Source organism: Rhinopithecus bieti, unplaced genomic scaffold (assembly GCF_001698545.2).
Source record: "Rhinopithecus bieti isolate Rb0 unplaced genomic scaffold, ASM169854v2 scaffold_27306, whole genome shotgun sequence".
Lineage (NCBI taxonomy): Eukaryota > Metazoa > Chordata > Mammalia > Primates > Cercopithecidae > Rhinopithecus > Rhinopithecus bieti.
In genome coordinates this window covers 870,426-896,592 of record NW_016812395.1, presented here as the reverse complement: position 1 = coordinate 896,592, position 26,167 = coordinate 870,426, and the positions used below count along the sequence as shown (strand labels likewise).

Genomic DNA, 26,167 nt, shown 5'->3' with positions numbered 1-26,167 from the left:
AAAAAAAAAAAAAAAAAATCAAATAAATGACATGAAATTAGAAGCAATTACATGTTAAACCTTCAAAATTTATACCAAAACTTAAATATTTTCCAAATTCAAGTCAATTTCAATAATGATTCATTTGACAAGTTATTACATTATTACACTTAACTGAATTTTCTAGATTAGTCCTTTAAGAACCAAAACTTTAAAAAGTATTTTAAATGAAACATTTCTAACATGTCCTACAGATGCTTACTTATACTTAGTACACACGTTACACTATCCTTTATCAAATATACTGAATGTAATTAGGCTGGGTACAGTGGCTCATGCCTGTAATCTCAGCAATTTGGGAGGCCAAGGTGGGTGAATCGCCTGAGGTGGGGAGTTGGAGACCAGCCTGGCCAACATGGTAAAACCCCATCTCTACTAAAAATACAAAAATTAGCCGGGCGTGGTGGCACACGCCTGTAATCCCAGCTACTCGGGAGGCTGAGGCAAGAGAACTGCTTGAACTCAGGAGGTAGCGGCGTGTAGGAGCCTAGTTTGCTCCCCTGGACCCCAACCGGGGGGTGGGGGCAAGCCTCGGTCTCTAAAAAAAAAAAAAAAAAAAGGTAATTACAGCTTGTTTTCATTACTTAGGCTCATCAATAGTAATATCAACATTGTACTCTATGATGAGGTCTCTGAAGAAGCATCTGGGCCTTCCCCAGTACTTTCTGGCCCTTCCTATTTTTTTCACCAACAGAATCTACATATCTAATGTAAAACTAAATTTAAGAAGCTAAAAAAAGAATTCATTGTCCAATTTAATGTAAAACACACACACACACACAAATAAAAATACCAACAGATAATTGCCAATCGAACTTCTGAACAGCGTAAGAGAAACTGATGAAATCTGATGTTCCAGATAGCTTGCACAGTCTATTGCAGGGAAAAACAGTAATTCCACTGGGCTTTATAAAATGTTGAAAGCATGTCAAAGCAGCTCAACTATCACTTTAGAATGCTTTGGGATTCAAAACGCTGTCTTGAGCTACCGTCCTACACCAAAGGGCATCAGACAGCATATTAGCTGGTGGTGCTGCAGTTTCAACTTCTTGAACCTTCCCACTACCAGAAAGGACCACTACAGCTGAGCACAGGGGTCATACCTGTAATCCCAGCACTTTGGGAGGCTCGGTGGGAGGATCACTTGAGCCCAGGAGTTCAAGACCAGCCTGGGCAACACACTGACACCCAGTTGCTACAAAAAAATTAAATATTAGCTGGGTATGGTGACATCTGCCTATAGTCTTAGCTACTTGGGAGGCTGAGACAGGAGGATCGTTTGTGCCTCGGAGGCATGCAATGACCCATGATTGTGTCACTGCATTTCAGTTTGGGTGACAGAGCAAGACCCTGTATCCAAAAAAAAAAAAAAAACAAACAGGAAAAAAGGGGAAAAAAAGGACCACTACTTATAATAGTGGCTTCTAGGTGCCTGTCCTCCCTACAATTTCACTTTTGCTAATTTACTGTCCGTAGTATCCTAAAAATACTGAAAGGAAAAGAGAAAACCAGATAAATATGCATGTAAATGAGCAACCTTATTTTATAAAATATCCAAATAAAATAGCATTTGGAGACTTCTGTGAATAAAACATAAACGTCTTGAAAGATAAATTTTCTGCCATTCTTGTTTTATTTCCACGCTCTAGTTGGCTAAAATTACCTCAAGTCTGAAAACTAGAGTTTCAAAGTAACTAAATATACATAACCACTATCTAAAAATGTACAAAATGACTAGTGAAGAGTCAGTTTTCACATAACTATCTGAAAGAAATAGAACAGAATAATAGTGACTAATATTTATTATATGTAGGAAGTGCTTAGAAGTTAATTACTATGTCCAAAGTCATGTAGCTGGTAAGTGACAGAGATGTGCTCCAAAAATGCACTCTGAACCAATGGCTGTCAAGCAGAATTTTCATTTATATCAGCTATTGGGGAAAAAACATCTTTAGAGCCAAAATAATCATGACAATCCCACAGGAAACTATGTCTTTCTAACTCTGTATTCTACAAGGCATCTACAGCGCTACCTCATACACAGCAGATGCTCCCATTCCTTGGGTCTTAGTCCATGTTGTTTCCTTGGATGGAAAATCTCCTACCCCTATCTATCAAGATTCAACTAAAATATCATTACTTTCCTACAAAGAAACTTCCTAACTCTTCTCAGCAGAATTACTTCGTGCATGGCATTTTTAGGACACCTATCACATTATTATACCTCATTTATGCTCGACTTCCAGGTATGCTAAGATCACACTAAAAGCAGTGGCTGTATCTCCATCATCTTTTTAACTTCAAGTCCTGGCATGGTGCCTAAGACACAGTATGCTCAATGAAGGTTTGCTAAATACACAGATAAACAAAATAATAAAGTCCCAGCTTTATTAGAGATTAGCCCTTTGAATCTGCCCATTTATAAGCTCACTGTGAAAGTAGGGGAAATTTTGGCAAGGGCAGGCTAGACAAATGTAAATAATTTAAGTGGTATGGATTCACTATTAGATTCAGTACTATGAATGCTTAGCTTATCAAAGTCATCCTTTTTAAAACAAATACTGAAGTACTATTTTTAAAAGCATGCCTCTCAGAAAACTGGGGAAAATGTAAAAGGCACGTATTCATGCCACTAGTAAGTTTTGGAAAAGGCATGGTTTAAAAAAAAAAAAAAAAAAAAAGAGTTGAAAACATATTATAGAAGTCCTTCCTCAAAGTAAAAACACAGACTTCAGATAAACTGTAACAGACTCCTGACATGCTAGTTCTAGACAATCACACCGGAGAGGCAACAGAATTCCCATCATTTAAAAATGACATCAAGCTAAGAAGGGCAAAGGGAACAACACAAACTCTCTGGTAGTTTCACAGAACAGCTGAAGCTGAAAATAACATTTAGGAAAACAATAACTTCATGGGATTATTTTTACAGAGAAACAAATTTGTAAACTAAATATAATTTTATAATCTTGTAAGTATTTTCTTATAAATATACACTTAAAAAATCAGAGAACATCTCAATTTTAGTGATTACTATGCATGATTTTAAAATGAAAATTTTGTCTATCAGTTGGTTACTCAAAACTTTTCATATTTAATATCAGTACTTTTATGACCATAATCATATTTTAAAACTGGTAATGATTTTTTAAAATTTTCAGTCATATTCCAGAAAACTTTACTAGGTCACTTGTTTGCTATGAAACCAATCTTAAGAAAACTGAAATTCCTATACAACATTTAATGGACATTTATGACCCTCTTTAGAAATATATCTGAGCTCCAAAGGAAATCTATAAATCATACTGCTCATGAGATGCTAATAAACGCAAAGTATCATTCATAAGATATCTTGTAGGGTAGAGTCAAATTAACTTTACCACCTACAATGAGGAAAGTCCACAATTACCACAATGTGTCTGACAGACATTAAATCATATTATCCTTTCAACATTTCTTCATCAAAACTCTCATTCCTACACATTTCCCTTAACACACACCCCAAACCCCTTTTCAAGAAGATTACTTTCAGCTGCAGTTGCCTGATCAGCTTCAGTCTGTTCATTTTCTGCACTGGAAATATCAGATCCATTTTCAGGCTCTGTGTCATCCTGAAGACTTTTATCTACATCATTTGTATGGAGGTCAAGGTCCCCTTCGTGTTCTTGGGATATGTGATCAACAGTCTGAGGTGGCAAATATCTAAGTTGAGGTGATTCAGGCTCATGATGGCTTACTGGAGACTGTAACAGATGCTGCTGCTGCCGATGCCTTTCTTTTCCATTTGTTTTGCTTCCTGTAANATCATTTGTATGGAGGTCAAGGTCCCCTTCGTGTTCTTGGGATATGTGATCAACAGTCTGAGGTGGCAAATATCTAAGTTGAGGTGATTCAGGCTCATGATGGCTTACTGGAGACTGTAACAGATGCTGCTGCTGCCGATGCCTTTCTTTTTCCATTTGTTTTGCTTCCTGTAACTGGAAACAAATAAAATTTCCAGTATTAGTAAAATAAGCTGTTTAAAATTTGGAAGGATAATGTTACCTCCAACAATCCTTTCTATAAAGTGCCATTCTCTCTATGCTTGGAAATTAAAGTTTATCAGAAATGGAGAAGATAAACTATACTAAAAACAATAAACAATGTTTACTTCTTAGGTGGCTAGAAATCAGCACATAAGAACAGAGATGAAAGACTTTCACTATAAAGCATTTTCACTGCATTTCATATTTGTGTGAAACACACACACATTCACTTTTGCTTATACATACAGAATGAAAGTCTATAAAAATACATAAGAAGCTAGTAGTAACGGTTACCTATAGAGGGTCAAGATTAGGAAATAATAAAATGGGAAACAAGAGTGGGAGGGAACTTGTCAGTGTTTATCCTTCTGAAGCATGTTCTTATGTCACCTTGTCAAATATCTTTTAATAAAAAAATTAAAATTACATTTAATACAATTACAATGAAGGCTTAAATCACTCTACCCAGTCATCTGATAATTATGAAAACCACTGTATCTACAAATGTCTGAATTTTATTTTAGAAAAACTATCATTATTATGTATATAATACTATCTGTAAAACTGGCTCATAAAATGTTAAAAACATTAACAGCTGAGATCGCAAGATTTCATTTTTTAGCACTTTACTGCTTTTCACACATCTCTTTTGGTCCTTAAGACCAGATAAGAATGAGTCTCACAGAATTAATTTCCACCAAGAAAAATCTTATACAGTACCAAATATGAACAATTCATATTCTCCAGGTTAGGTGGAAATGCCAGAATTATATGAATTTATAAAGTAAGTCTGAACTAAAATATTTTAATAATAAAGTCTGACAAGATTTGCTTTGTAGGGAGTTTTATTTTGTGGGGGAAGGGAAAAATTAAGGTTACCAGTAGTTAATATCAAAGAATTCAACGTCTAGCTTAGAAGATTTTAGCAAATGTGGAAGTTAAGTCGTCTGTATCCCATTTTCCCTTACTTTCTCTCCCTCTTTTCCACCTTTTCTATAATTATCCACAGCACAGAACTAAATACCCTTTGTAACACAATACATGTTCATAGCCTTTACCATAATTCAGTTCTATAGTTGTTTAAGGGAAACTCTTTGCCTCAAATGTTTGTAAGATCTTCAAAGGTAATAGTCAAGTCAGTTTTGCTCGTCACTGTATAAGTGAGGCCTAGCACAGTGCCAGGAACATATAAGGAACTTAATAAAAGTCTGTTAATCAAATCAAACCAATAAAACTTTATTTGTTATTAAAAGTGACAAAACATTTTATTTACGTCCTCCAAAAAAAGCAGCAAAACCACTGTTTGTGGCTGCAAAATATTAGAAATAAATTAATGCCACTACAGAGGAGAGTGACAATATACAACAGACTATACTATATCCTAAAGTACTATACATCTATAAAAAAGAGTGAGGAAGGTCTTTAAGGACTGATATAAAATGCTTTCTAGGACATACTGCTCAATGATAGCAAAATACAAAAGAGAATGTATAGCATGTGAGATAGCTAGTTTTTAAGATGGTCACCAATGAGGTCCACCTCTTAATTTCACTCCCTTGTGTAGTCCCTTTCCACAATGTACCTGTGTGACCACTTCTGATTATAAGGTAGACATGTGGCTTCTGTCTTACATTCAAGGGGTGGAAAGAAGGGAAGAAGAGGAATGCAGTGGTAGGAATTAGGAGGAATTGGTCCTTTTCTGAGTAGACCTTTTGTACAGCTCTGACTCTTAAATCGCAGTTATGTTTTACATACCTAAAAAATAAGTAAGTACAGTTCGCCCTCTGTATCCATGGGTTCTACAGCTGTGGATTCAACCAACCAGGGATTGAAAATACTGATGGCGGGGTGAAAGAATGGCTGTGTCTATACTGAACAAACATGTACAGATAACTTGTTTTTTTGGTCGTTATTCCCTAAACAATACAGTATAACAACTATTTACAAAGTATTAGGTATTGTAAGTAATCTTGAGATGATTTAAAGTATACAGAGGATGTGTGTAGATTATATGCAAGTATTACACCATTTTATAAAACACACTTGAGTATCTATGGATTTTGGTATCCAAGGGAGGGCCCTGGAACCAATCCCCCATGAATAATACTGAAAGATGACTGTAATTAAAACTAACCAGAATGTGACAAATACCAAAAACGAAAAGCAGAGAGTAACAAATGAGTCTAACTATTATCACAAAAGAATAGCATTACCCTATTGCAGAGTGTGAGGAAGAAAGGAACTAATCTAAGTAACTAGAAAATAATATTTTGAACGGATAAGGCTAAAGACAAAAAAACCTGAAATGCTATAACCTACCTAGTAAATTTGCTTGTAACACTGGTAATGATCAGCAGTTCTAAAACTAATGGGTATAAAGGATTGAATAATCAATGTATTTAGAATATAAAAGCCATATTTCTTATTGTTTAGAGAAAGAAGTTTACAAATAAAGGGAGAAGACTGAAATGAACCCCGTATTGTTGCACTGGAATCTGAAATATCACCATGAACACATGGTTTTATTACCAACACATGGAAAGTCACATACAGGTGTGGGAATTGAGTGGGACGGAAGGGATAGTACATAAATATACATTTCCTAACTCTATCTGCTGAGAGGCCTAGAAGCAATAACACAGAGTGACAATGAATACATCTAGCACTCAGATTTTGGTTTCTAAACACCATTCTCCAATCAAAAGAGATAGAGCTGCTCCTTATTGAAGTGGCTGATTCCAAGGTTGAAGCTGGGAGAATTCAAAATGAGCCTGGAACATCTTGAGAATCCAGAAATTATGGAAGTACTCAAAAAAGGATGGGAGCTAGTCACAAGGACACAGGGCCAAAACTGTAATAATTTGGGCAACAAAATAAGTAACTGTAGCACACATTACAACCATAAAATAAATATCTGTGATTACAGACTGATATAAATAATTGAGTAAATAATTAAGGGAGAAGAAATTCAGTTAATAAATACAGAAGTAAAGAGAGAAACAGGAAAATCATTAGGGAAATGCCACAATAATTAACTGTTGCCAACAAGACCTACTGATAGATATCAAAACTGAGGGAAGTGGGGGGAGGATCTGAGGAGAAATAGAATATTTGCACAGTCTTAAAATATCTCCCCAAAGACATTTATTAATTGCAAAAGAAAAACTACTAACTTCATAGTGGAGGAAACTGACAGATAATTACCTTAAGCAAGTGATCAAGGTTAACATAACCAACATTGGCCGGGCGTGGTGGCTCAAGCCTGTAATCCCAGCACTTTGGGAGGCCGAGACGGGTGGATCACAAGGTCAGGAGATCGAGACCATCCTGGCTAACACTGTGAAACCCCATCTCTACTAAAAAATACAAAAAAAAAAACTAGCTGGGCGAGGTGGCGGGCGCCTGTAGTCCCAGCTACTCGGGAGGCTGAGGCAGGAGAATGGTGTAAACCCGGGAGGTGGAGCTTGCAGTGAGCTGAGATCCGGCCACTGCACTCCAGCCCCGGCGACAAAGCGAGACTCCGTCTCAAAAAAAAAAAAAAAAAAAAAAAACCTAACAAACATTAAGATATATCAACACCATGAACTCCTGACAAAACGCACTGAAAAGGACACAACACTGTTTCAGAGATATTCTGGCAAAAAACTGCACAACCTCATTCTAATCATGAGAAAACATCAGAGAAAGTAAACTGAGGAAAATTCAACAAAATAAATTATTAGTATCCTTTTAAAAATGGCAAGATCATGAAAAAGATAACGAAAAGTTGAGGAACTGTCACAGACTGGAGAAGACTAAGACATAGAACTAAATGCATACTAAACGCAATGTGGGATCCTGGGTCAAATCTTAAAACATTAGTGGGAAAATTGGTGAAATTCAAGCAGGGTCTGTGGTTTAGTTAACAGTATTGTACCAGTGTTAATTCTGCTTTTGATAATTGTACTATGTAGGTATGTAAGTTAACTGCATTAAGGGAAGCAGGGTGAAGTGTAAAAGGGATTGCTCTGCAAAATTTTTGCAATTTTTCTCTATGTTTAAAAGGAGTTCAAAATAAGAAGCTTGGTGTGAATTTTTAATAGTGAAGACCCAGGCAATTAAAAACAATTCTCTGGTTGCTGACCTCTTAACAATCAACCTGAAGCAGTTTAAAGTATAAGGAATATCATGCCCCTTTATCATATGGGGGGAAAAATGTATTTCATTTCAAAAGTACAGAATATTTCATTTCAAAAGTACAGAAATGTACTTTTTTAAGGCTTAATTAATTTTATTTCAGATTAAATTATTTTATATCTACATTACACTCTACTAAGCTTGAATGCAATAGAAGTAGTAATTCATAATTACTTCCACAAGGAAGATGGCAATCAGTATATTTCACATTCTATTTGTGAACAACTAAAAATACTTTGTCCAAAGTTAAATCAGTAAACCTTAAAACAAAACACAATACCACAAATATCCAGTAAGTGGAACTGTAAATAAAAGACATTCTTTTCTACAGGTACAAAGATTTCACTCTAATTACTGTAAACTCCTTTCTATATTTAATGCCTGTTGTGTTCTATACAATCTCTCCCTTTTTAAAATACTTACTGCTTGGTTTTCCATGCGTGCAAAGATAACATTTAGCATCTGAGTGAGAGTAGCTTTGGCTGTTGTCTGATTGATGAGATTTTGCTTGCTAAGTAGATATTGTAACATGTTCTCACAGCTTGCAGTACAGTCCCTTCATGAATTTCTATGTGTTGTGATGTTACTGCAGTAAGTAAAGCCTTTAAGAAGAGAGAGAGAAAAAAAGGACAAAGTTAAAGAGATTTTCTTTTTCTTTTTTTTTTGGAGACAGTCTTTCTTGCTCTGTCACCCAGGCTGGAGTGCAGTAGTGTGATCATAGCTCACTGCAGCCTTGAACTCCTGGGCTTAAGTGATCCTCTCACAGCAGCCTCCTGAGTAGCTGCTACAGGTGAGCACCACCACAGCTGGCTGTAGGATTACAGGTGAGCACCACCACACCTGGCTAATTTTGTTTTATTTTTCTGTTGAGATGCAGTCTCTCTTTGTTGCCCAGACTGGTCTCGAACTCCTGGCTTCATGCAAGCCTCCCACCTCAGCCTCCCAAAGTACTGGGGCTACAGACATGAGCCACCACACCCAGCCTTAAAGTGATTTTCTGCATCTAGAGTTTCAGCACAAAAATTAAGCATTTTCATATTACAATGAAAACTTTCAGAAACAATTACCACTTGCAGGTAGTATACACAGAATTTCTACTGGCCTTGAATATATCATCAACTGTTAAAATATTTCATGTTTTCCTCAATGTGGCAGTAGTTTCCACATAATCTGAAAACCATTTAACTGATTTGTTTCAACCAAGGTTTCATTTTAATGAAAATACTATTTAATCTACTAAAATGCACAGCATGAAAGCTGTTACAGTAGAGCACAGACACGTCACATGAGATATCTGTTGAACTAGACCACCAACTTGGGAAGATACACATTGTGTCTTATTTGCCTCTAAATTTTTCTGAGATCTTTTTTAACAGACTGAACTCAGTAATTGTGCTGTTGTTGTTATTGTCGAAGAGGTTTATAAATGTTTTAGAATAAAGCATGTAAAATAATCCTAAAGTAGCTGGGCATAAGTGGCATATACCTGTGGCCCCAGCTACTTGGAAGGCTGAGGTGGGAGGATCATTTGAGCCAGGGAGGTCAAGGCTACAGTGATCTGTGATCATGCCACAGCACTTAGCCTGGGCAACAGAGTGAGACTGTCCCAAATTAAAAAGCAAATTCCTAAGGCAAATACTTCAATAAAATGAACAAATTTCACCTATGTGAATTTTCACATATTGGGTTACTTCCAATTTCTCAAGAGCAAGGACTCTTTTGTCTTCTTTATGTTGTACAATGCTATGCAGAGTTAGCATTAATGGGCATTATCTTAAACCATAAATGATATGAAACTACACAATAGGTCAAAATGATCAACCCGTTTTTTTTTTTCTTTTTTCTTTTTTGAGACAGGATCTCACTCTGTTGCCAAGCCTGAAGTGCAGTGCAGTGAACACGGCTCACTGAAGCCTCAATTCCTGGGCTCAAGTGATCCTCCCACTTCAGCCTCCTGAGTAGCTGGGACTACAGGCACACATCACCACATGTGGCGAATTTTAAAATTATTTTTTGTAGAGACAGGGTCTTACTGTGTTGCCCAGGCTGGTCTTGAACTTCTGGGATCAGGCGACCTTCTTGCCTCGGTCTCCCAAAGTGCTGGAATTACAGGCATGAGCTACCATGCCCAGTATTTTTTTTTAGAATAAAGATATTATATGGCTTCTGAAGTAAACACAACTATAAAACTGAAAGGCTCCAAAAGGGCTGTATTCACACATGAAAGAACCCTTCATATATATATATATATAAACAACTTCAAAAGTACTGTACTATATATATAGCACATAATTTTACCGCCATAAAAACACACCACCATTACCATTAGCAATAACATTAAGAACTCAGTATCTGTAACAGAATGAAAACATTACTAATTTTTCCCAAAGGAATTCAATCAAACAGGTACATTACAGCACGAACTCAGAACAGGGTTTTGCCGAACAAGTTCAATAGATGGATGTGTGCAAGGATATCAGGAGAATTGGCAGACAAGTAGTGTCCACCTGGTGATTCATGAGTTGCGAGGACACCCTAGGAAGGGTCCAATAGTACAGAAGAAACTAGAAGGGTCACAGCTTTAAGAACTACCCTAAAGTTTGATGGATGGAATATACATATATATGAAAAACATGCCAGAAACAGAAAAACTCTGCAAGACTCTAGGGGCTAAGCCTAAACTGAGACCTTCAAAAGAAGAGATATGAGAACATAGTTTTCCTCTAACAAACTCTTGGCATACAACATTAAAATCTCCTAATATGGAGTCTAGGAAAGCATCCAAATAACCTCTTTTTTCTTCTTGAGACTGAGTTTCACTCTGTCACCCAGGCTGGAGTACAGTGGCATGATCTCAGCTCACTGCAACCTCCGCCTCCCAGGTTCAAACGATTCTCCTGCCTCAGCCTCCTGAGTAGCTGGGACTACAAGTGTCCACCACCATGCCCAGCTAATTTTTTTGGTATTTTTAGTAGACATGGGGGTTTCATCATGTTGGCCAGGCTGCTCTCAAACTCCTGACCTCAAGTGATCCGCCCAACCTGGCCTCCCAAAGTGCTGGGATTACAGGCATGAGCCACTGCGCACGGCCTCAAATAACCTGTATTATAGCTGGAATGCACATAAAAGGATCTTTCCTAATATTTTAAGGTGAAAGGCATCTGAATTTTAACAATTTTACTTTATATAATAATTACCTTTATTATCTGCAGCTGAACTCCTTCATCTGTCTGAGGGCCCTGAAAGCAGCCACATATCGTTTCAATAATTCTATCAATTAATTTTTTGCCTGGTGTTGTACTATCTGGAGCATTGCCAGTCAAGTGCCCATAAGCAATAAGTTTCTAAAACGGAGAAAGAAAACAAAGATCCTAAGTAACAAGTATTATATATACTAATGCAATATACATTAAAATTACAGTATACAATTGAATATATATAAAATTTTACATAAAATACATAGGTATTATCAAAGCCAAAGTTATATCAACTTTTTCTGTAGAAACTTTATTCATATAAATATGTATTTATACTTGTAATAACCACAAAAACAGAACCACAATAAACCATCAGGTAATATTTGGAGAAAGCCAAGCCTTGAGAACCTGTCTCTGATGAGTTAGAATTGCTTACTGTGGTTGGGTGCAGTGGCTCATGCCTGTAATCCCAGCACACTGGGAGGCCTGCTTGCCTCCCACATTGCCAGTCCACATTGGGCGGACTGCTTGAGCTTAGGAGTTCGAGGCCAGCCTGAGCAATATGGGGAAAACCTATCTCTACAAAAAATAAAAAATTAGCTGGGTGTGGTGGTATATGCCTATAGTCCCAGCTACTCAGGAGGCTGAGGTGAGAGGACTGCTTGAGCCTTGGGAGGTAGAGGTTGCAGTAAGCTGAGATTGTGCCACTGCACTCCAACCTAGGTGATAGTGAGACCCTGTCTCAAAAAAAAAAAAAAAAAAAAAAAAAATTGCTTATTGCTTTCCATATAAACAAGGTTTTATTGATACTGCTTTTGTGAAAATTATCTTCATGCTTTTAAATGACCCCCAATCTCTTTCCAAATGATTCATCAATATGTATAAAACCCAGTTTCCATATAGTAGCTGAAATAAATCATAGATTTGTTCATTCATCATTATCAGTATACCCTGGAAGGAAGGCTTCAGATATTATCATTCTAATTTTCCAGTGAAAACAAGATCACAAATCAGATGAACTTAACTTTAACCCATCCTTAAGGACAAATCATATGGTCTTTTCCTAGCCACTTAATTATAGTTGAATACATATAATGCCCAAATAGTAAGAACACCTGAAAATAGAAGTATTCCTCTACTTAGAAACTTGTCTTACAAATATAGTATCTATGAGGATCCTCTGTCTATGTGTCAAACAGGGTAACAGAGTTCAGAAATTTTTCTGACATAAATGACTGCCAGAGCTAAAGTATAGCAGTTAAATATTAAATTATATTAAGCTGCCAATATTAACCTATTGCTTCATATAAAACAGCAGACACACTGGCCAGGCACAGTGGCTCACGCCTGTAATCCCAGCACTTTGGGAGGCCGAGGCAGGCGGATCACTTAAGGTCAGGAGTTCAAGACCAGTCTGGCCAACATGGTAGAACTGTCTCTTCAAAAAAAACAAAAACAAAAACAAAACAAAACAAAACAAAAATTAGCTTGGCGTGGTTACACGCACCTGTATTCCCAGCTACTCGCAAGTCTGGGGCAGGAGAATTGCTTGAAAACGGGGGCAGAAGTCACAGTGAGCCAAGATTACGCCACTGCACTCCAGCCCAGGTGACAGAGCAAGCCTCCGTCTCAAAAAAGTAAACAAACAAACAAAAAAACAGCACTTAGAAAAATTATTTGCAAATGGTGATGTATGTAAAGTCGGCAGCAGGTTAAAAGTATTATGGGTCTTGCATTTCACTGATGAGAAGAGACCAAATCAACACTTTCCATTACTGACAATCTTACTAAAGATTTTATATCCCACTAAGTTAATGATTGTTATCATTAAACTAGAAACGTCTTTTTGCAACTATTATTATGTCTTAAATATAAAAAATCATTTGGATGTTTTACTACAAAAAAGAGTATTAAAAGCTTTCATGGAAATGTCTGAATCATCAACATGAATAATGTTTTAGAAAACATTCAAAGTAGACAGTTTTAGAAAGTGCCATTTTACACATACCTGTAAGCAATCTAGAGATGTACTAACTATGCGGGGACATTTGGACTGGCATGCCAACTCAAAAGGCAAGAAGTACTTGTCTGCTTCAATAAAATTTGTCTTTGATTTCACTGGTGGAAGGGTGCTTGATCCAGCTTTTGCTTCTCCATGAGGAGGACTAAATGAAAAAGAAAAGTCTGATTATAGCATATCACATTTATAATATTGACGATAAACCCATGTAGAAACACAAAATTTCAGTTCTAAAAGGAATCTTGCTAAACCAGTCCTCTATCTTCCCATATTTCAAGAGGAAACCCAAGCCCAGAGAAGTGAAGTGGTTTGCCACATGGTCAAAAGCTAGTGGCCAGAGCTGTGACTGAACACAAGACACTGAAATCTTGTCTGCAAAACTGGTCTACAAAAACTGTGAAATTCAAGGTGCTTCTATTACAGAAATATTTTATTGTCACTTAACAAATTTGGCATCACAATACCTTAAAAGCAATGGCCTTTCTATTTGTCCTTAAGTCAAAAGTGAGCTTTTAGTTATTCGATATTGCCCTAAAAGGTCAACACTATCAAAAAACCTAGTAATTTTTCCAAATATGAATCAAAGTCTACGAAAAGACTCTGAAGGCTATCTTACGGTATTTTAGAAGTATCTTTAGATACTTATTTACATGAGAATCTTTTTGTATTTTTAAGTATGCTTAGAGCAGAGCCTGGTGGCTCATGCCTGTAATCCCAGCACTTTGGGAAGCCAAGGCGAGTGGGTCACTTGAGTCCAAGAGTTCGAGACCAGCCTGGGCAATATGGCAAAATCCCATCTCTACAAAAAATTAACACAGGCATGGTGGTGCTCGCCTGTAGTCCCAGGTACTCGGCAGGCTGAGGTGGGAGGATCACTTGAGCCTAGGAAGCGGAACTTGCAGTGAGCTGTGATCGCACCACTGCACTCCAGCCTGGGCAACAGAGCGAGACTCTGTCTCCAAAAAAACACATGCATACATATTTATAAATATATACAAAAATAGGTTTTAAGAAATATAATCATAATCATATATTTTGTTTGTTTTTATATAATTGTATTTCTTAAAATCTATTTTTAAAGTTGATTTTACCATAAACTCACATGCAGAAAATTTGCCACTAAAATACAGATGACTGTATTGTTTTGACCAAGACTGCCAAGTTTGAAAATTATTTTTACTAAAGAAAAGAAATCCCACAAACCTCTGTTTTCAGTTTCTGCTTTTATTTCCTCTGAGGGGAAAAAAAAAGAAGCACACATTAGAAAACTTGACAACAAAAGACTAATTTCATAATAACTTTTATAAACTCATTTGGAACTTAAACATAAAGTTGGAAAGAATGCAAATTTAATAAAAATTAGGTGCTAAAATTGTTTCATCTAAATTTTTTAATTTATACAAATAATATAAAACTATATGAATAGGCACATTAACAATCATAAGGATAGGTGAAGTTATAGATTATTAATTCCCAAGGCATTTCCTTTTCTCAAAATATTTTCTTTTTTGTCAAGTAACTATTTATATTAAGCAGAAGCATTAATATTAAGAACACGGCCAAGTTCAGTGGCTCACGCCTGTAATCCTAGTGCTTTGGGAGACCAACACAGGAGGATCACTTGAGGCAAGGAGTCTGAGATCAGCCTGGGCAACAAACACCCCATCTCTACAAAATAAAAAAAAAAATGTAAATCAGCTGGGCATGGTGGTGTACGCCTGCAGTCCTAGCTATGTGGGACAGGGGGTTGAGGTAGGAGGGTCCCTTGAGCCCAGGAGTTAAAGGTTACAGAGAGCTATAACCACTAGACTCCACTACACTCCAGCCTAGGCACAAGAACAAGACCCTGTCCTCCCAGCAAAAAAAAAAAAAAATCACAACAGAATAATGTGTATGCTATACTGAAGTCACAAAATATATGGCAGATGTTTGGGGACAGGGGGAAAAACACCTCAATGCACCAACCTTGAGATTATCCCAGGGAGATTATCAGACCAGAACTATAACTTCTTAAATATGTTTGTGCATTGATATTTAACTAATTTTTCTATTTATGACTATACAAGGCCCTATAAAATACACATGCTCAATTTAATGGGAAATTTTCCCCTTCACTATTTACACTATAAGGTATGAGATAAATTAGACAAATCCTACCTGTAATAGAAGACCCTTAAATTTAATTGGCTGAGCGCAGGGGCTCATGCCTGTAATCCCAGCACTTTGGGAGGCCAATGTGGCCTGTGGTCAGGACTTCGAGACCAGTCTGGCCAACGTGGTGAAACAACGTCTCTACTAAAAACACAAAAATTAGCCAGGCATGGTGGTGTGCGCCTATAACCCCAGCTACTCGGAAGGTTGAGGCAGGAAAACCACTTGAACCTGGGAGGCGGAGGTTGCAGTGAGCCAAAATCACACCACTACCCTCCAGCCTGGGCGACAGAGTGAGACTCCATCTCTTTAAAAAAAAAACTTTATTAATTTATATTGGGGAATCTGGCTGATTGACTAAATCTGCCTGAAATTTGGAAGAAAGGTTTTCAAATGTGTGCCAAGTACTACTACACTTTACATATACTAAACTTTACAACACTATTACACTTTACATGCAACTAATGTATTTATGTTTGACAACAATCCTATGAGGTGTGTACCATTATATCTTCATTTTAAAGACTGGAAAATTGAGGAAGAGAGGTTGAATAACTTGCCCAAGGGTTGCATGGCTTGGAAGTATGGCTAATCAGGCTTCAATAAATATTAGGTAATCTAACTACAGATTCTGGTTTATTAACCGCTCTATAACATAGGTGTATCTGAGAAACAACAAAATGTGCTAAATTGGGGTATTATAAACCATCACTGGCCTATACATTATTATTTAACACTATCACTAACTGAGCATCTTTCATGTACCAGATACTGTATTAAACTCTTTAAAAAGCAACTTTGCCAAATCACCTTGCTATACAATTTCTACAATTGATTCGCACAATCCATACAACTTATTCATACAATACGTACAAATTTACTCATTGCCTACTGTGTGCCAGGCATTGGATGTTCAGTATTTCAGTATAGTTTTCTGTGAACCAAACCCCTTTCCATTTTATCACTGGTAGAACTAGAAAGGAGACAGTGTAAAAATATTATCTGCAGCTATTTAAAATACTACTTTAATAAAGGTTCACAATGATATTTAAGTTCTGTATATCAGCTACCAAGATTTCATGGTTCACCAACAGATACAATCAAAAATAATCTAAATCTCTTTAAAATATGTGTGGGCTGGGCGCAGTGGCTCACACCTATAATCCCAGCACCTTGGGAAGCAGAGGCACATCGATCACTTGAAGTCAGGAATTCGAGACCAGCCTGGCCAACATGGTGAAACCCCATCTCTACTAAAAATACAAATATTAGCCAGGTGTGGTGGTGCACGCCTGTAGTCCCAGCTACTTGGGAGGCTGAGGCACAAGAATCGCTTGAACCCAGGATGCGGAAGTTGCAGTGAGCCAAGATTATGCCACTACACTCCAGCCTGGGCGACAGAATGAAACTCTGTGTCAAAAATAAATACAATAAAATATATGTCTGGATAAGGAGGAAATGCTGTGTTGACCGCCCTAAACCATCATAAAATAATTTAAGTACTTTTCATTTTTAAAAATTATCATTATTTAAGAGGCTGAGATGCTCCTACAAACCAGTAAGGTAGGAAAAAAGGCAAGGCAGGGGAAGAAGAGGAGCTGGCAGTTTTTGTATAAGGTGAATTCCCATTTATAAAATAATTACAGAATAGGGTATTCTAGTTAAGCAAATTATACACTAGGAATATCAGAGGAAGTGAAACATTTTAAAGAGCACTGTGTTTTGATACCAAATATCTCTAAATAACTGCAAGCATGAGAAACAACTCTAACTTCACTAACTACCAGATTATAAAGGTTCCTTATATTCTAAAACATGGATGAACAAAAGCCTACCATATGTTTTTGTGCAGTCCATGAGTGGAAGAATAGTTTTTACAGATAAACATCTGCAATCAACTTGATAGGGAAACTAAGGATCAGAATAAATAATGGCCAGTTCTAAGGTCAGATAGCTGATAGGCAGTGATGCAGAAACTTGTTTCTCTAGTTTTGTTTGTTTGTTTTTGTGAGATGGAGCTTCGCTCTTGTCGCTCAGGTTCAAGCGATCCTCCGGCCTCAGCCTCCCGAGTAGCTGGGATTACAGGCATGCGCCACCACACCCAGTTAATTTTGTATTTTTAGTAGAGACAGGGTTTCTCCATGTTGGTCAGGCTGGTCTTGAACTCCTGACCTTAGGTGATCAGCTGGCCTCGGACTCTCAAAGTGCTGAGATTACAGTCATGAGCCACCACACGCGCGCGACCTTGTTTCTCTAGTCTTAAACTAGCGTATTACCCACTACATTGTGCTATATTTAGGCAAACTTGTAATAACTGGTGCAAAAGAACTGAAAAATATCATTCTACAATTATGGCAAACACATTACATTCCCCCGTCATCTGCAGGGGATATATTCCAAGACCTCAGTGGATGCCTGAAACCTCAGATTAAATCAAACTTGATTTCTGTCAACTAGAACATGTTTCTGTTTACGTCTTTCACGACAAATTTAATGCCTTTTTCATCTTAACTAAGTATCACATACTATGGCTGTAATTTTCAGTTTGAAGTTCGACAGCAAAACTAGCAAGAATTCTTTTTCCTTCTTCATAATTTCACAGACAGAAGATTCTTTCTTACCATAGATCTTAGTAACCTCAGCATGTGATTTTTTTTTCTTGAGAACTTTCACCTTTTCACCTAAAGGAAGCACTTCACAAGCTTCTCTTTGGCATATCTGAACTGCCAGCATCACCACTCTTGTGCTTTGGGGCTATTAAGTAAAATAAGGGTGACCTGAACACAAGCATGCCCTAATGCAACAGTCAGTTGTGATAACTGAGATGGTTACTAAGTGACTAAACGGGAAGGTAGCTTATAAAACATGGAGGTCGGGCGCGGTGGCTCACATCTGTAATCCCAGCACTTTGGGAGTCCGAGGCGGGTGGATCACGAGGTCAGGAGTTCGAGACCATCCTGGCTAACATGGTGAAACCCCGTCTCTACTAAAAAAAATACAAAGAATTAGCCGGGCGCGGGGGCGTGCGCCTGTAGTCCCAGATGCTCAGGAGGCTGAGGCAGGAGAATGGCATGAACCCGGGAGGCAGAGCTTGCAGTGAGCCGAGATTGTGCCACTGCACTCCAGCATGGGTGATAGAGCGAGACTCCGTCTCAAAAAAATAAAAAATAAAAAAAAATAAAACATGGAGACGCTGGACAAAGATTCACATCCTGGGTAGGACAGGGCAAGATTTCATCATGCTACTAAGAATGGCATACAATTTAAAACTTAAGAATTGCTTATTTATGGAATTTCTATGTAATATTTTCTAGCCAAGTCAACACCGTTTATAAGGCGCAGGACTTGTTTAATGAACAGGAAAGACTGTTTTTTTTTTTCAAACTGAGTATGTCCAAGTTATACCTAATCTCCTAAGTATATTAAACATCTCCCCTCATAATATTATTTTTACTATCAACTTGTTTAGCTGCTCTTTTTTCCACTTTGACAGTACAAATACAACCCTCAAAATAAAATTTATATGGATTCAACAAATTCTATTATCTACACACTATGAATTATTTGTATTTACCTCTCATTACATCAATTTTGTCTTACATATAGTATAATTTACAAAGTAACAGCAGCTACTCAATGCAAACTCAAGTGGTAATTTAAGGAAAGTTCTCAAAGGCAAATGGATAGTTTTGTCTGTCTGTTTTGTTTTCCTTTTTTTAAGATGAAGTCTCACTCTGTCGCCCGGGCTGAAGTGCAGTGGTGCAATCTCAGGACGCTGCAACCTCCTCTTCCCGGGTTCAAGCAATTCTCCTGCCTCAGCCTCCTGAGTAGCTGGGATTACGGGGCGCCCGCCACCATGCCCAGCTAATTTTTGTATTTTTAATAGAGTCGAGGTTTCACCATGTTGGCCAGGCTGGTCTCGAACTCCTGACCACAGGAGATCCACCCGCCCTGGCCTCCCAAAGTGCTGGGATTACAGGCGTGAGCCACCGCGCCCAGCCACAAATGGATAGTTTTTAATAAACACATCAGAACCTACACATCCAAAGCATTGTCTCCTTCAAAGCAGTAACCGTGGGAGTCTATATATCAATTACCATAATGCTGCTAGTATTCAAAAATATTTATGGAATTCATCTTTTTGTGTTTCTTTCCTGCTTGCCTCTTCCTTTTAAATGAATAAACTCACAAAGGAAAATTCTCTAGAAAGAGAATCAAACCAGCCACCAATTAATCACAAGTAGCTTTGAGCCAAGTCTGAAGAAAGGAATGTGACTACAAAACAAAAGTTAACTTCAGTATTTCTGTGATCTGACTCAAACTTTGTGTGTGCAAGCACTGTTCTAAGAAATTAGTAAACGTAAATTCCATGGACAAGGAAGAAGAATGGAACAATCTCATTAACCTAGTAGGGCAAGGATATATCAGGAAGAAAAGGGGTTCTGTTGCATTAACTGGATAACAGAGGTACTTAGCCACAATGCCATTTTCTCAATGTGCAGGGGTAGAGTTGGAGGAGTAGTAGTGAAGAAGAGTTAATGGTCATGTTTCATTTTAAGTAACTGTGGGATATTCAAGTGGCAATATTCAGCAAGAATCAAGATTTATGAATCTGAAAACTAGGAAAGAGTGTGGCCGACTATGTTTCCCAAAACGACCACTATGGTGTCTGCCATCCCACATGTTCTTCTACAGAGTGACCTTGCCACCAGGAGGTAGTCTAATTCCCCTCCCCTTAAATCCGGGCTGGCCTTAGAGATTCATTTATAACCAACAGAATGCAGTGGAAGTGACAGTTAACAACAGCTGAGGTTAGGTCAGAAAGGCCAAGCAGCTTCTGCCTGATTCTCTTATAACAGAATACTGGCTTTCCAAGCACCCCCTCTTAGAGCCCAGTGGCCCTACTGTGAGAAGCCCAAGCCACATGGAGGCTACATAAAAATAGTTCCATCACCAGTCCCAGCTGAGCCCAGCTTTCAAAATCATCACCATCCAGGCACCAGACATGTAAGTAAAGATGGCTCCAGAGGATTCCAGTTCCTGGCCATTCACATCTCCCTTAGTCATTTCAGTTTGCCCATTTGAGGCCCCAGACACTGTGGAGCAGCAGCATACCCCATCTGAATTCCTGACACACAGAACCTGTAAGCATAATAAAATGATCACTGCATTACACCACTAAGTCTTGGGTGGTTTATTATACAAAGAGAGATACCTGGAATAGGAAAAGTTAAAGAGGCTTAGAGAGAATGGGGTTTGAAATAACTTCTTGGCAAATGGGAGAGACAGCTACCTAGAGGTACAAAAGGATTGTCAGGATCATGGAAAGCTCTTTTAATGTGTTGTGAAAATCCAGGTAAGGAAACCACATGGTTAACAGATACAGAGCTTAATAAAATGCAGCTAGGGCTTTGTTCCCTAAATCAATTCCTTTGTAATACGCCTGGCAATCCCTGACTCCTCCCCTCAAGATGGAGGCTTAACTTCACCTCTTAGGTGAAATATTCCACAGCCTCAGCCTCTTGCCCATTTGCCATTCTCACTCATCATCCCTGCTTATGTGCTCCCATAGAACCAACGACCTATTTTTATAAGGCACTTATTTATAAAGCACTGAGATTATTTGCTTACCTTAGATTCTGAGGTACCTGAATGCAAGGAACTTTTTATTTTTAAATTTAATTTTATTATTTTAATGGACACATATTAATTGTACATATTATATATTTATGGGGTACAATTAGGTGTTTTGATATGTTTTTACAATATGGAATGACCAAATCAAGCTAATTAACAAATCCAAGTCACATACTTTTTTTATTGTAAAAACATTTAAAATCTACTTTTAGTAATTTTGAAATATATAATACATTATTACTTATTACAGTCACAGTAGCTAAGATATGGAGGCAACCTAGGTGTCCATCATCAGATGAATGGATAAAGAGAATCTTATAAAATACACAAAATGGAATACCATTCCGCCTTAAAAAGAAGGAAATCCTGTAATTTGCGACAACATAGGCAAGATATTACACTAAGTGAAAAAATGGAAGATGTTACGCTAAGTGAAAAAAGGCACAGAAAGACATATGATTTTACTTGTATGTGGAACCTAAAAAAGTCAAACTGATAGAAGTAGAGAGTAGAATGAGGGTTACCAGAGGTTAGAGGAGGTACATAAATGGGGAAAAGAGAGATAGTGATCAAAGCATACAAAATTTCAGCTAGACCAGAAGAATAAGCTTTAGTGATCTGTTACATACAACAGGGACATTTTTCATTCTTCTTTGCATTCCTAGCATGCATCTAGCACAGTGTGAGTTACATAGTAAGCAGACATTTAATAAACGCTATCATATTCTGGAGAACTAAAAGAGAAAGAAAAAAAAAACATCTTGTTCTTCTTTGCTATTTTCTTTCCTTTTCCTTCGCATACCTTCCCTACTCATGATTATTACACATAACATCACAGAGAGTGACACTGTTCCTAAAGCCATCTGTTTTGAGTTTATACAAAGTGTAACCTCTACTTAGATTCATAAGTTTTTAAATAATTTAACTAGTTAGAAGAAATAAACTATGAAGCCCAGGTGATATGGAGAAAAAAATACTTTTTACTCATCAGCATCAGAGTCTCAGATACGGGGGTGTTAACTAGCCTCTTTTTTCAAACAAAACAAAATCTTGTGAATGGTCTTAATCAATAGTTTTCCAACGTTTCTGACTGCAAACCACTATCCTGGATCCCAGAAAACACCTACATATATGTTATGGAAATAAAAATTTAATTATTATCCTTGTTATTCTGGGATATTTTTTTTTTTTTTTTTTTTTTTTTTTTTTTTTTTTTTGAGACGGAGTCTCGCTCTGTCACCCAGGCTGGAGTGCAGTGGCCAGATCTCAGCTCACTGCAAGCTCTGCCTCCCGGGTTCACGCCATTCTCCTGCCTCAGCCTCCCGAGTAGCTGGGACTACAGGCGCCGCCACCTCGCCCGGCTAGTTTTTTGTATTTTTAGTAGAGACGGGGTTTCACCATGTTAGCCAGGATGGTCTCGATCTCCTGACCTTGTGATCCACCCGTCTCGGCCTCCCAAAGTGCTGGGATTACAGGCTTGAGCCACCGCGCCCGGCCCATTTTCTATTCTATTAAAAATCAATCATAACACCAGCCATAGGCCACAAAATTGACTTCATGATCCAATGCTGGGTTGTAACCACTAATACAAAATACTCTGGTATTATACACAAACCTATAGATTCAGCTGAGCAAACCCAAACAGGATAGAAATCCAAGTCAAGACACATCAGAATCCAACCCCAGAAAACTAAAGACAAAACAATCTTGAAACCAGATAGAAAGAAATGACATAATATTGATAGAAGAAAAATGATTACAGTGACAGTGGATTTCTTACTGAACACTATGGAAGCCAATGGGGGATGTGGCACAACATTTCCAAGAGCTGAAAGAAAAGATCTCTCACCCAGAGTTATATAGATAATCTGTGAAAAATCCTAAAGGAATAAAGGTAAAATCAGGATCTTCTCAGATGAAGGATAACCAAAAAAAAAAACCTGTCACCACAAGATCTATCCTAAAAGAATAACTGAAGTTCTTCCAACACGAAGGAAATCATAAGTTTTGAAACACCATGAAGAATGGGAAGCGTAAAAATATGGAAACGTACAACACCATTCTCTTGAGTTTTAAAAATTATGTTACACATTTAACACAAAAAATAAAACACTGTCTTATGTGGTTCCTAATGTATGCAGGGGAACTATTTAAGACAATACTATAGAGAGGGAAGATAAAAGGACCTAAATGGAGCTAAGGTTTTTCTACAGGTTACTCAAACTGGTAAAATGCTGACATCAGTATACTGTGAAAAGCTATGTATGAATAATGTAATGTCTAGTACAACCACCAAAAATCAAATATAAACTCCAAAAGAACAATCAAATGGAATTCTAAAAATTTTTCAAGAGGTCCACATAAAGGCAGGAAAATGGACAACGAAAAAGAGGGAACAACAGAAAGCAAAAGTAAAATAGCAGATTTATGCCCTTATATATAAATATTACATTAAATATAAAAGGTCCAAGCACAACAATTAGAAGACATTTAGCTGGGTGTGGTACTGTGCACCTAGAATCCCAGCTACTTGGGAGGCTGAGCCAGGAAGATAACTTGAGCTCAGGAGTTCATTTTTTGGATTTCCTTGCATTGGGCTTCGCCTTTGTCTGGTCCTTCCCTGATTAGCTTAAGAATTAACCTCCTGAATTCTTTTTCAGGTAAATCAGGGATTTTTTCTTGGTTTGGATCCACTACTGGTAAACTAGTGTGATTTTTGCAGGATGCTGACAGGCCTAGTTTTGTCATATTACCAGGGTTGGTTTTCTGGTTCCGTCTCATTTGGGTAGGCTCGGTCAGAGGGAAGGTCTAGGGCTGAAGGCTGTTGTTCAGATTTTTCTGTCCCACAGGGTGTTCCCTTGATGCAGTACTCTCCCCCTTGTCCTATGGATGTGGCTTCCTGTGAGCCGAACTACAGTGATTGTTGTCTCTCTTCTGGGTCTAGGCACCCAGCGAGTCTACCCAGTTCCGAGCTTGGTACTGGGCCCTGTCTGAACAGAGTCCTGTGATCAGCCATGGATACCAGTGCCAGTTCCGGTGGAGGGTGCAATGGACTCTGTGAGGATTCTTAGCTTTGATGGTTTAATGCTCTATTTTTGTGCTGGTTGGCCTCCTGCCAGGAGTGGCGCTTTCCAGAAAGTATCAGCTGTAGTAGTGTGGAGAGGGACCTGCAGTGGGCAGGGCCCTAGAACTCCCAAGATTATACACCTCACCCTTTATCTTACACTATCAGGGTGGGTAGGGAAGGACCATTAGGTGGAGGAGGGGCAAGGCAGGTCTGAGCTCAGACTCTTCTTGGGTGGGTCTTGCTGTGGCTGGGGCGGGGAGGGAATGGGAGTGAGATTCCCAGGTCACCGGAGTTGTGTGTCTAGGAGATTATGGCTGCCTCTGCTGAGACATCCAGGTTATCAGCGAAGTGGGGGAAAGCTGGCAGTCACAAGTCTCACCCAGTTCCCACAAAAACCGAAGGGTCAGTCTCATTCCCACCTTGCTCCCCTGCAACAGCCCCAAGTCTGTTTACAGGTGGAGGGCAAAAGGAGCTTAAAAACTTGCCTGAGGCTTTCTGCCTCCCAGCTGCCAAAGAAAAGGGCTTTAGTTCTTCCCCTGACTGTGAAGTCTACAAGCACAGATGGATTCAAACCCTCCCCTGAGTTCTGACCAGGAGGCTTCTCATTCAAATTGTTACAAAATTCAGCTAGAGAATTCCTTCTCCCAGTGGAGTTTTAGCCCCTGCTCCTCTGGCCAGCCTCGATGGATCCCTGTGGTGCCAGACAGGAATGGGCTGCTTGGGGACCTAGCAAGCTCTCAGGGCCTTTCTGCTGCTTCCTCTACCCCTGTATTTCACTTGGCTCAACCAACTTGACTCAGCTCCAGGTAAAGTCAGAAACTTCTCCCGCAAACAGACCTTCAGCATCTCCAGTGGGGGTGTGTGTTCAGGAGAGGAGGGTCTCCCTTTCCCACTTCTGCAGTTGGGACACTCACAGTATTTGGCGGGCAGGGCGGGGGGATCTCCCGGGTCCTGCAGAAGCAGTCTACTTCCTTCAGGGGGTCTGTGGGTCCTCCCAGGATTGCTGGTTTGTTCTTGCAGTCGATCTGGAGCTAAAACTCACAAGGCAAGCCTCCGCATGCTGCTCTGTCCGGAGCTGCAATCTAGTCCTGGCTCCTGTCCTCCATGATCCCAAAATCTTTAAGCCCAGGAGTTCAAAAGCAGTCGGGGAAACATAGCAGGACCCCAACTCTATAAAAAAAATTTAAAAATTAGCGGGGTGGGCATGGTGGCATGTGCCTGTAGTGTCAGCTACTCAGGAGGCTGAGGCAGGGGGACTGCTTGAGCAAGCTATGATCACACCACTGCACTCCAACCTAGGCAACAGAGCAAGACCATCTCTTAAGAAAGAAAACACACATACCCACACACCTATGTAATATAGTAGGATGGAAGTAAACAGATGGAAAAAGATATCAAAAGAAAGCAGGCATGGCTATATTAATATCAGATAAAGTAGAACTGAAAACAAAAAGTGACCAGAACAAAGGATATTACACAATGATAGAAGGGTCAAATACATCAAGAATACATAGTAATCTTAAATGTGTATATAACAAAGAGCTTCAAAATAACATGAAATTGAAATGGATAGAACTGAAAGGACAAACAGACAAATCTGCTATTATAGCTGAAGAATTAAACATCCCTCTTACAACAATACAACTACTAGACAAAAAAAATCACTAAGGATACAGAACGGAACAACACCATCAGTCGGCAGGGTATAAATTTATAGAATACTCCACTCAATAACAGACAGACACACATTATTTTTAAATGTCCACAGAACATTCACCAAGACAGTCCATATTCTGGGCCACAAAACAAATCTCAACAAAGTTAAAAGAACTGAGATCACACAGAGTGTGTTCTT

At 38.4% G+C, this 26,167-nt stretch overlaps 1 protein-coding gene across 1 annotated transcript in view; it reads right to left on the bottom strand.

The window, feature by feature from the left end:
* ARFGEF1 (ARF guanine nucleotide exchange factor 1) overlaps nt 1-25,466 on the bottom strand; it is a 118,197-nt gene extending 92,731 nt beyond the window's left edge. The window contains 7 exon segments of the mRNA XM_017896306.1: nt 3,566-3,673; nt 3,848-4,016; nt 8,664-8,842; nt 11,438-11,584; nt 13,446-13,602; nt 14,661-14,690; nt 25,227-25,466. Coding sequence (XP_017751795.1) covers nt 3,566-3,673; nt 3,848-4,016; nt 8,664-8,771 — 385 coding nt within the window. The 5' untranslated portion in view covers nt 8,772-8,842; nt 11,438-11,584; nt 13,446-13,602; nt 14,661-14,690; nt 25,227-25,466.
* Nucleotides 25,467-26,167: the final 701 nt, after the last annotated feature.